The sequence below is a fragment of the Spodoptera frugiperda genome, chromosome 27 (genome assembly GCF_023101765.2).
Source record: "Spodoptera frugiperda isolate SF20-4 chromosome 27, AGI-APGP_CSIRO_Sfru_2.0, whole genome shotgun sequence".
Lineage (NCBI taxonomy): Eukaryota > Metazoa > Arthropoda > Insecta > Lepidoptera > Noctuidae > Spodoptera > Spodoptera frugiperda.
In genome coordinates this window covers 13,479,032-13,492,002 of record NC_064238.1, presented here as the reverse complement: position 1 = coordinate 13,492,002, position 12,971 = coordinate 13,479,032, and the positions used below count along the sequence as shown (strand labels likewise).

Sequence of the window (12,971 nt, the reverse complement as noted above, 5' to 3'; positions counted from 1 at the left end):
CTTGTTTGGGCGACGCTTTTCAGGATAAAATATAATAGTGCTACCACATTTTATTTGAAGATACTAAAAGCTATCTATAGCTGTACCAAAGAAAAAGGGGCGTAAGCATCATCAACGTAAAGAATATATGTATCTAGCACTGTAATTTCCCCATAATTTAAACCCGCACATCATTAACGGTTTAATTGTATAAAATAGAATCGATTCAACGGATACTTAATGTAGCCTTTTTCAAGATAACAAAGGGAAGATAAAACAAAAGAAATAAAAATAGATAGAACACAGAGCTTACTTAACTGCTTATTTATCGAACAGTATCATCTCGCGATTTGTAACCGACATCCTATTAAAATAAAAACAAATGAGGAACAATAAATACGTACGTACATATTTGATAAATAGTACAACTGTAGGGGTTAACTTTCCCCCCAATTCCTCCCAATATTACCAAACACACATCTTCTAATTAAAAGCCAATTAGTATTACAAAAACATCGGCGCTTTGTATCAGACAACAGTTTGCTTAACGCTCACAAAGCCTTGCAATTCCTTTATCATGTTAAACCTCGTGCGAATTAAATGGAGAGCCAATTTACAGCTCTGGTGTCTAATTAATTAAGATACTATAGTTTGGGTGGTTCAAGGTAAATAGAAATACATTGGTTTTTGTCTGTTACTGTGATTTACGTGAACTAAACCTTAACCCACTGAATTAAGGTTTACATAAAATACTACAAATTCGATTCATCGATTTCTCTATTTTGATACCAGTATACATTTTCTATGCGGATTTCTTATCAAAGTATATACGGATGCATTTAGGAAATTTTATAATTTCGTACTAAAATGTATGCAAAACTTAAACTTGCGAAAATCATACAATTCCTTTGCATTTCATTGTTTTCTATAATTTCGTGCAATTTCTGCAGCTGCGCTCGTAAAGATGCAGCGTGCTGCGGTCTGTGGCGTATGAATGGGAATTATTTCACCAGCCACCCAACGCGGCCGGCGCAGCGTCTGAGCGCCTAATTTGAAGACAACCCAGCATCTGCCGCTCACTTTAATGTCTACCATGTGTCGGTATTAGCTAGAAATATGAGCCTCTTCACTTCTCAGTGTATATTTCTGCGGTTTCTTGCTGTTTCTTCAGCGTTTGTGTGGTAATTAATTTTTTAACCGATCACAAAACGAGGCTTAATTAAAATAATATGAACATTCATGAAAATTAACCGAATTCATACCATTGTTAACAGTTACAAATTGTTCATAAATATTAATAGGCGGTGGTGAATCATAATTAAAGATACTACAAACCAATGGTCAGTGTAATTTAAATATTATTAATAGCAATTGAATAGTTAACGTCGTTTTAATTACGGACGGAAAACAATTACTTAGCGACGATGCAAACTGTTACATTTTTAATCACTAGCCGCAATTGATCGGTTACATAATTCGGGAACCAATCGGAAGCGTTCGTCCGCCATTTTAATTATGTTTTGTTTGAATTCGGAATGGATTGCAAACGTTAATCAAGGCCAGGATTTTATTAATGAGTATACTTTGGTAGGAAAGATTAATTATGTAAATTGGTTGACATATTCGGATGGGCTGCGGTTGCGACCGTGTCGACGGATGCCGGAAATGGTTTTTGAATTATTAATTCCATTATTAATTACCGGAGTGAGGTTAATAATTTATTTTTCTTGTTTGAGCCACTCGGAAGCGGTGTTTGTTGTTCGGATGAAAAGTTTATTTTGATATCATGTTGTGGCTTTAATAAAATCTCCTTGTATACTGTTGCTCATGAAGTTTATCAAAGTCACGGAGAATCGCTTAAAGGACCAAATTTGGTCCTGTTTTTGTTTCTCTTCCTAAAGTTTTCAGAACATGACACTGGAATTTGTACGGGCTTCCTAGAATACGTACCCTAACTAAGTTATTCAGTGTATGAATATGTTATGAGAAGGTTTCAGTTCATATAAAATACTGGACCTGAGTTCGTTGAATATTTAATGTGGGCCAATTTTCTAGTAATGATCGGTTGGAGCTATAATCGCGTATGTAAAATGGCCACTCCACTAGTTTTTAGTAAAGTGCAATTTAATGAAGAAATTACTAACGCGAACTGTTATAAGTACAATAAAAAAAGAAGTAAAGGTAAGTGGTCCTTTGTTACCTAATTGAGATTTAATAACACGGATAGTTTAGACTTTGAAACGTAGTATAGATACAGTACATGGTCTTTTTGACTTATAAAACAGATCTGATGAATATCTTGAATATACACGTTTACATCATCCCGTAAACACAGATTATCTCATACTACTGTCTTACTTATAAACCTCTTACTAATACCATTCAATTTCCTCGAGTAAATCCGTAAGCAACCCCTAGCGTAAAACAATATTAAGTGAACCAAGCAAAAGTTTAATATTCAGTCTGAAACTTAAGCGAACTTTGTAGAATATTATGTTATAATACCTAATCTTACATTATTAGATTTAGATACGTAAGAGATTGCAATCATGATCGAGAGATTCACATTATGCCCTGAGATATATACTTAATACTTCTTGCTATCGGATAATGGAATCTAGGAACTCTAAGTACCTAAACGATCGTTACGTTAATCGCAAGTCATATATTAAGATGGATTATTAATTGTGTTTGCGGGTCAATTTAATCTGGCACTCATTTTTGATTTCCTCAAGTGGGCGCTCCTTAGTAAAAATTGAATGCAATTCTGCTTCATCGTTGCTATGGTGAAAACGAATATTGGTGTAAGTTTAAAAATACACATTGACAGCTTAAGTTTTACATCAGTCAGTAGGAGAATAACATTTTTAATGAATGGGAGTGCAGGAACATTATGATATTTATGACTAAGATCTCTTTAAAGCGGATCTAATTGAATTCTTTATAAATTCTCTGTCCAACAAAACTACTACTCTCGAAGTCAGTTTCTATTGGAGACTGAGCTTTCGGTTCGGAGCAGCGCTGCACAGATGTCCTGTAACTTGTACTATAAAATACTTCAATATTGCGGCCGCGAGAGCCATAAATCTTCACAGATCTAATCTAGAGACAGACGATATCTGATTACGTCAGAGAGCGGCGCCGCTTACTGTCTTTATTCAGTTTATTCTAGACTTTAACGGGAGAGGACTAGATAATATTATCAGTCTGCAGCTGTCCCATTTCGAAGAAAAATCCGTTTCAAACAAGTCTTCTACAGAAACCCTGCGTGATGAGAACTTAACAGATTACAGCTAAGTTGTTCTTAAAGATGATGTAACATCAGCTTCTAATTACTAAACCGGTTCAGTAAGATCATGTAAGGTTGCTCTCCGTCTTAATTTCCCGAAATCCCTGGCAATTTTCCGTAAATATAACATACATGCTCCCACGGCGACGTAATTATACACCATATCTAAACACACTGTATAAATAACTAGACTCATTAAGGCGGGGGAGGGTGACACTCAAAATGACTTTCAAAACTGTTTGCGATCATCGTAATAACACGGAATTCAGTATTTGACATGTTCCCACTGGCGCTGACTTATAAAATTAATTTTCCTTTCAGAATAGTAAAACTTATTCGGAATATTCTTCATCCAAAATATTTTCTGAATAGTCGTAACAGTCTCAATGGTGATATTATTTACGAGCGCTGTAATTCCTTCAAGGTTGGAATAAATCAGACATTTTCCCAGTTCTTATTCGATAAAAACTTTCATACATTTCTAGTGTTCCGCGCGGACGTTGGAAATCCGCTACATTTGAATCAATTCGGGTCTTTGGCTCGGAATTTTATATCTTACTTTGTGGGCTACGGGAGAAATTGATACGAATTAAGAGAGTAGAACAGATTCATTTTGGTGGCTCGTTTTAGTCTCCAGGTAGTAATTCGGAGGTTTTAACTAGTATAGTTTCTCTTAAACAGCATTCTATCGTATTTAGTTTAAGATTCTTTGCTAATCTTAATCTAATTTCTAACTGCCCACTGCCTTAGCAACCCTTTATAGTCATAACAGAAAATATTTAATATTTCTTTAAGCCCAAATTATTAAAGAAAAATGTATTTATATTTCCAGAGAAGAAATATCTTACCAAAAAAATGTATTACAAATTTTGGCGGTCTGATCTAGTTTAGTAATTGCGTTATACGAAGTTGGAAAAATGATCTTAGAATATAAATTGTAGTTAGTCGATTGTAGCTCTTATTTTTGTAACGTTCTTTGTCATTATACCTCAAAAATATTGATACAATGGTTTAGGCTAAAGTAAAAGAAAATTTGGTCCTTTTATCCGCAGAGTTTTTTATAGATTGTATAATTTGACAATGTTTTACAGATGTACAAAATATTTTAACTTATATTACCTTTACACGTATTGTTCTGCTGTGGCAAGCAATAACGCCATGTAACCATTAATTACTCGAGCTGTAAAAATCCCTCCTGAACGGGCACCATGTATCACCGGTGAAATATGTTGAGGTTCCACAATGGAAATACCTTTCAAGTACAGAGTATGTGCTGTTTTCAATGCGGTTTTTTAATTGTACAAATTATTTTAAATAGCTAAGTGGTCTTTATTTTTATTTTATTATTTTATAGGTGTCTATTTTATTCGCTTATCATAATTATTTTAATTAATATTCCCGCTACACATGGAAACGCTACTCGTTCTCCCGTATCAGAAACTAAAATAAAACCGATCAAAACAAGTAGTGGAAAGAAGAAGCAAGTCCAATAGACTCAGATACTGAAACTAGATATAAAATTATTATCTCTCAAAATCTAATCACAGTTTTTGATACGCTTTGTACTTTTTACTGATTTTATATTTACTATAGAAAAAAATAATTTTCAATGTTTGAAGGAGGTTCCTTCTCTGTAATATCGCGAAGCCTAAGTTTCAAGAGTACTGGCGGTCGAAATATTGAAGCAACCGAGGCAAAATAAGCTGAAAACTTGGCTTTATTCCAATTAATTTTTGTTATATTAATAGTTTCCTGTCTGAATTCGGAGCTAAGACTTTAGTTATTGTTTTAAAAGCTGTTGTTATAAATAAGTACTTAATTGAATTTGATTTTATTGTGAATTTTGGTTGTAAGAAGCTTTTGAACGGGAATTAAAGTTTTTCAGTTCAGTAACGCGATTAAGATGATTGAAACGAAACATTTTCTTACCTTCAAATAGAAACAGAATTTAACATCTAGGTAAGACTATCTTTTAACCAAGTGGTTCGATTACCGTGTTGGATATCTTCGAAATACTTACACTTAAAGTCAATAGTCAATCAATTTGTAGTAACTAATGCACAATCGTAATCCTATCACCCTCCACTGCCACGATATCGAACTTAAACAAACTTAATGTATAATGGTACCTTGGCATTCATTCAACCCTTACCACGAACGCTTACGAAATCCAACCTTAAAATAATAAGCTTAAGTTACGTTTTCAAACGAAATATTGAGACGATTTACATTTCAATTGCTTGCTGTTTTTCTGGTTTAATGTCGGATAAGTGAGGTACAAATGGATCGTTTATCATGATCTGATGTTTTATCTTGCTTTTTGAGTTGTTTCTTTGAATTCCAAATGTTTTTAGATAAAGAGCTGAGAAATTAAACAAGAATTACAAGATAATATTGCTGAATAAATTTTACATTTTAATGTTAAAAGAGAAAATCAATGCAGTGGAGGTCATTGTGCTTTTTCAATACAAATGAATATATGAAATTATGTAAGTATTTTCAATTTACTGGTTAAAAGATATATTGTTTTATCTATATATTAATACGTGATGCAAAAATTTTGGACCGCTTTTTACGAAAATTGCGCGGACGTAGGATCATAAAAGGACATCGGGCGTTTTTTACCCGATTTTTTAAAAGTCGCGAACATAAACCAAAACATTTTTACATGATAGTGTTTGCAATTATTTAATATTGTGTAGTTATTTTGATTCATAATGGGAAATGGAAATAATAAGTAAAATGAGTGAATAAGTTGACTATTTTTCCTAATTACTAAACGACCGCTCAGTAAGTTAAAATCACTCCGTGGTATTTTTGTAAACCCAATCAGACTAAATCCGTCAAGTTGATGTGCATGTTTCGTTCTCAATCGCCCATAGTCCTAAAACTGGTATACATATGTTGCGCTCGCGCAGGTAGCTAGCTTATCTTACTACATCGCAGTCCTTCGAATCAACATCGCAGTCCTTCGCCAAAAGTTAAGAGAAAATATTTTTTTAATTATTTTTGATTCCCCTTTTCCTCTTCAATTATTGCAAAAACATTTATAATATTTTTTAAATGTCCAATTTCTCCTTATGACGACCCACAGATATGGGAACTAAATTGTGAACTAGATCAATTGCCTATCCACCGTACCTAATTTTATTTTTGTTCGCCGTTAAGTTCAAAAATGCCCGATGTTCACTTATAGTTTATGTGTAGGAGATCGGAACGCTAATATTTTTCAAAAATAATGCTTTAAAGACATTAAATCAATAAATAAAACATTACACACACATGCATAGTATCTGATCGTATTTGACAAAACGTCAAAATCGATAGACATTGCGATGATATTGACGTCCCATATGAATAGAGTTTTATAAAAGAGTTTGTTTGAGTTTGAGTTAAATAAAAATTATCCTTGAAAGTATGTTAAGTGGTATTGTAAATTAAATCGTATATGGTTGAATTTCAACCACTAGGCGACCACTAGTTGAAATAAATGCTTTAACTTTCATTTAAACAACGTTAACCAATAATTTTCAAGCTTGACAACTATTGTATTTTATAAATTCCACATTTATTCAACTTAGTTCATTAAATCGTTTTAAATAGATTATCTTGAAATATTTATATTTTACTTGAAACAATGAACTTACAACAGCGTACAAGATTCTCAATGGAACACAAAGACACAAAGCACTATGGGTAACAAATAAAATATGAATAAACCGACTTACAAAAGGAATGAAAATATTTTCCTTGTATACCATCCCCCATTCTTATTCATTCTGATACTTATTGCTCATGAGGACTGAACAAATAAAGTCTATATCATTCTAGTCGACATATTGTCCGGTTGTTCGAGCCGGACAGACGGGACCTAGATCGGACGCAAATCGTTTACGATTCAGTTCAGTTGGTGTCGCCTACACGATGCCCGGCTAGTCAAACGGAGATAGAATACATGGACTTAGGACTTATATTGATGGGGTGGATAAAAAGAAGGGATAACAGGGTAGGTAGAAGCAGATGGAAATGTGAAAGATCTTTTGTTTGTTTCTTGAATGACTCATCAGGAATGTCTATTTCAGATATGCTATTGGATTGTGACACTGGACTGTGTGCCTTCTTGAGCCCATGGCCATTTAGTACAATCTTAAAACGTAGACAAACTATCATTTGTGTAACATCAGAATGTAAAGCCATTAAACCAAAATAAGTGCTTCAGTATTAATAAGAAACAGTAATAGACAAAATTCCTAGAAGCACCAAGATGGGTTTATTTCCTTGAAAAACATTAACTAAAGTTAATATAAGTGGCAGTTCTAGCATCTAGTTTAGTTTAGTTCTAATAATAATTCGTTTACATTACAGTGGCGGCTTGAGTACCAGTCTCACAAGTTGCAGGCTTAGACCCAAGCAAGCATGCTTCATGTGATTTGTTTGAGAAACTTTGCTGCAAGACAGTACTGCAGTTCCTACAATGAACACTTATTATGCTAGTCTGTTGTTGGAGTGCATGCATTTTAAGAACTGGTGATAGTTTTTGGAATAAGGTTGGTTAATTAACTGCCGTACTGAGAATAATTAAATGGTTACTTAACCTAGTGCTTAGCAATTGTTTTCGACACAAAATCATTAAATGTATCTGAGTACCGCAGTAAGAATCTCATAAAAATTGATTTTGAAGGAAAATTATTGTGGCTGGACTTTTGTCTTTAACTTTTCGGTAACGTTTATCCGCCGTACGTTTATCATTCAATGGTTACATAAACCAGGCTTTAACAAAATCGTTGCTAAGGAATAGTTTAAGTAAGATTAAAATGTCGTTGAGTACGGCAATATGTCTATTGTCTGACTGAAAAAAAAAAGAGAATGACTTGATCATTCATACAAAAATCATATAAAAACTTTCTACTCCAAAAAGTATCTAAATATCTGTCAAAACCAACACATATATTTGTTCGAAAATAAAACATATAAACACACTAAAGGACCGATAAATCGTAATATGGTGACGTTACTTTTTACCTAACAGCGGCACTCGATAACTAAATGTCGTATAACTTTCTGGCTACACGTAACATACCTTAAATACCTCTGTACGATCCAATATGGCGGTTTTATTGCTCGTTCTGTCCCGATAGAAATCTATAAATGTGTTTTATTGTCTTGCGAGCTGACATCGTGTATTGCTCCGGTATCGGCTGTAATGTTCTGCTTTAAAACACCTTTGTACACACATTTTCGGTGGATTTTGTGATTCATTGTATTGTATACTTTTGTGGTGCTTTTTAATTGGTGGGGGTTGTTTTTTAGAGAGTTTTGTTTTAAAATTAACATTTTAAACGCCACGGGCGTCATCAGTGACCGACGTTTGCGGAGGATTTGCCTTCAACAGTTTTCTATTGGCAGTCAAAGACTTAAATGATAATTATTTTCCAATAAAAGACGCAGTACGATTTTTTGTATCTGTAGTGCCTGGCGAAGTAACAGAAAACCTATATTTTACTAAGCAATTATTAAGTAATTGAAAAGACAACATATCAAAACCTCAAGGTAAAACTTGAAGGAAACAATCCCGATCGTATTACGCCGTAATAACAAGGCAACCTATAATCACTTACTAACCGCAATTCATATTTTATTTCCAACCATAATTCCATGTCCATATCGTGAAACTGTCAGCTTATGTCAATAGGACGATGGGTGGGTGTAACCAATCGATAGGCAGGGCGGACTTCCAGCCAGTCATTACAACCCGTCCTCTGTTGTGGCCAAAAGAGGATTATTTTTAGATGCCACGAATGTTTCAGCAAATATTTTCGTCCCCTCTAAGGTAAACGTACATTTTATTGAGTGTTTGGGATAGTCACAATGTTATGCGAGATATTTTCCAATGGGCAAAGGATTGCATAACTTTCTATAGATTCGGAATGTTTATGAAGTTAAGGGTTTTATCCTAAAGATTTATGAATTTCCATTTTGATATCTTTCATTAATTGTTCGTGATATTGTAATATAAAGTTGTACTCATTGTTTATCTGTGCCAACAAGGACCAAAAATATGCCTCAAGCAATCATTATTCCAATCCACGAACGAACATCAACAAAATTGTATTATGTGCTGTAAATTCACCGTATGTGGCATTATGCTCACATTTTTATAACAGGCTTCACTTTAAACCGTACCTCTAAGACCTCACGCACATAGAATCACTCGTAAAAGCTGAAAAGCCGCGACACCCGCGACAGTTCAACGTACTTGTGAACTGAACATTAGTGACACAAAGCAGATAGGTGCAGAAGTACCACATTAAGCCCATGGCCATTTATCTCTGTCAAAAAAAGGTTGGAACTGCAGTTTTCACGGGAAAATGTAAGTTTTTGGGTCAGTTACTGATGGACGTTGTCATTTGTCATTTTGTGAAAGGAGAGATTAGTATAAAACCAACGCCGCAATGATATACTATTAAACATTTCATTTTTATATCAATAGAAATGACGGCTATACCGTGTGCCCCCAATATTACAAATTCTGTACGTACACGCACTGCGAATTCGGTTTTTATTTATTTTTGTCTCTTTTTGTCAACCTTTTGTATAAGTTATTTAGTGGTCTGCAGTGTTATAGTCACGTTTGCCAAGTCTTTGCTTTGCGAATATTCACAGCACATCTCATAAATAAGGTATCGCGTTCAATAAATGTTATGGATGAACAGAGATGAAACTGTGTATGTAAGGAAGTACATAAATACATCATATAAAGTTAGAAATATTTCATATTTTTAATATTGCGACTATTCCATCGTAACCTGGGAATGGTAATATTATACGCATTGAAAAAACAGAACATAACGAATTTCATTACGAAAACTCGGTGAAATTAAGTAAATTACATATAAATTTCTGAAACCTAAATGGTAATGGTTTCATTACACCGCAGTTTTCTTATGTAATGTTCCTACTTTCAGGTAAGTAAACCAACGTCAAATCAAAGAAAAATATGGTTTGTAGCAAGCGATGTATTTATTACTGTCGCATCGCATAATATACATTGAATTATTCATACGCTTGTCGCTGGCCCGTCGAGAATCGTCTCGTTCTTGAAGAGTAATGGAAGACCGACATGTAAAAATATCGTACTTTTACGCCGTGATTCAGTTATTCATAAGACTGCGAGCAAAACCAATTTGTTTGTCCTTGGATTTTAAGCGAGTTCAATGTTCTTCAGCCAGCTTTTAGCAGATAGCGCAGTACTATCCAGACTTACGACAATTACTTAAAAGTCGGTCTACAGGATTTCGTGGAAGTAACTCGGTCTCAAATTGACATTGAATTATTTCGGAACGCTACGAGCAAGACGACGACTAACTAATAAAATTCTGAGAGAAAAAAATAAAACAAAAATAAAGGCGACCTTTTGCCGGTACATTCTTCTAATACCTGACTAAGATTACAAAATAAAATATTCACTACTGCTCGCAATAAAACTACAGCTCTCCGCACACACAAATGATTTGCTGTAGCCAAAGTTGCGTGCGCAGTCTGCTTCAAATCGAATTGCGAACTGACAAGATAGTGCTTTTAGACATTTTAAGGGCAATTCTCGTAGAAACTGGCAGTAAATAGTTTTTCTAAGAACGTCCATTAGGACCTCGGTAATACGTAAGAGGTTTGTGGCATAATATATCTATTAGTGGAAATAGTTTGTTTTACTTTCTTTCAATCTGTTTTTGTGGAAACCTGCTTAGTAGGCACACGACGTACGTGCTTCTTTAAGGAAAACATAAAAGTAAATTATGACACGTGCCAGCGTGTTCATTGACTTTACCAGCACCGGGTTGATATATTTATACTTGATGTTTTGTCAAAATATAAACAAAACAAAAGAGTCATCTAAATTGTGATACATGCGTACCTGAGGACCAAATTGCTTAGACTTTGAATTCTGTCTAAATTATTATGTGAATATTTCAATAGTGTACATGTATTCAAAATCTACATAAATATACAAATACGTCTCATACAACGTAGATCGTGCTGACAGGTTCCAGTGCTCAGCGAAACTGTTTGAAATGGATGTGGTATTTCAAAGCGCCTCATTCTTATTCATAGCCTCAACGAACTACTCGTATGCATGCCGTATAAAACTAAATTTAATTAACTTGCAAAGGATTCTTATGCTTTAAGTAACAGTCTACTATTATTTTACTTTACTTCCTCGTTTTCAGCTGTAAAACGTGTTTAATTTTCGTTTCTTGAGATTTTGAGTGTGATAATTTCGAATGAAATTGTTACCGTTTTTTAAAAGGTTTATTTTTATAACTTTAAAACTTACTGCTTCTGTATGTACAGGGTGTACGGCGAACAGCAGCGCAGCGAGTGCGGCGAACGGACGCTGCAACCGTGCTACTACTGCACCGGTCCGCGCAACGAGCGCGCAACATGCAGCGTGTAACGCAACGTTACACACATGCCACCACCATGGTGAGAAACCACAGAGTTTGTAGTTCAGTCTGTAACAAGAGAAATCTTAGATTAATTTAACAAATTCCTTGGAATATTTCTACATTATCAATTCAAAATAGAGTAATAAAGTATTTACTTTAATATTAGTTCTGATTCAGAATAATACAGAAAGTTAACTAGCGAGTAAATTAAATAAAACTTGGTGAACAAGTAAAAGTAAACCAACGAAAGTGTTCACACATGCATAATGATATTGTTATAGTTTATTTTCATTTAGTTAGCGAATAGTTTTACGTAAACGTTTTCATTAAATAGTTTGTGGAACTTTGTAATGAAATAAATGTTATTAATTCAGATTCGCCGTCAAAACATTAAATTCTTGTGGAAGTTTGTGTGTTTTTTACGCAACCACGTCAAAACGGTTGTAGGAATCGGCATGAAATTTGGAACATGGGTAGGTTAAGGTCTGGAATAACATGCAGACTTTTTATAGAACTAGAACGCGGCAAAACTGTGTGCAGAAGCTAATAGTTATTTACAAAAGTAGCTAATTTTGGTAAAATTTAATTTTATTTTGTTGATCAAATTCATTGATTAGATTGTAATAAGTAAAATGTGATACAATATTTTCCTTTTTATAATCAGCACAAACATAATACTTAATTAAAAATAAAACGTAATAGAATAGATATTCCTAGCAAGTTTCCCAACCAGCTTGCACTCGCAAAACTACTATAAGACAAATACTTCAAGCATAAAGCCGTGACACACTGGTACACAAAGTTACGTCACTCCGGCGACAGAGGCTCATGCACAATGGAGCTAATTGTTTCCTCGCGTCCTGCCTGCAGGCTGCATCTCGACTTAGACATCTTTTGCACTGCATACTGGGTATTTTAGAGACGTCCAGAAACTTGGAAAGTAGGTTTTGTGTAAAATTTATAATTATCAAAGCAATGCCAATATCAAACTTGTTCCTGGTTTATCTTACACCACGCATAAACAGTTCTTTAACACAAAACTAGTAGAATAATACCTAGCATCTCATATGATCCGACAAGCCATAATAATTAGAGTATAACATATAATACGATACAGCGATACCCTGCCTGACATTCTATACTACACGACAAGCATTGTACACGAAGTAATAGACACAAGCAGGATAGTAAGGCTTGTACACAAAAGCGGATTGTTTCCTCACGCTGCGCCAGCCGGCGGTGTATCCCTGTCCTAACCA

At 34.4% G+C, this 12,971-nt stretch overlaps 1 protein-coding gene across 1 annotated transcript in view; it reads right to left on the bottom strand.

Annotated features, from left to right (window-relative positions):
- Positions 1-12,971, bottom strand: part of LOC118263502 (protein O-mannosyl-transferase TMTC1-like) — a 151,508-nt gene that overhangs the window by 48,739 nt on the left and 89,798 nt on the right. Inside the window, exon 3 of the mRNA XM_050705603.1 lies at positions 11,601-11,778. Coding sequence (XP_050561560.1) covers positions 11,601-11,778 — 178 coding nt within the window. The remainder of the gene's footprint in view (positions 1-11,600; positions 11,779-12,971) is intronic.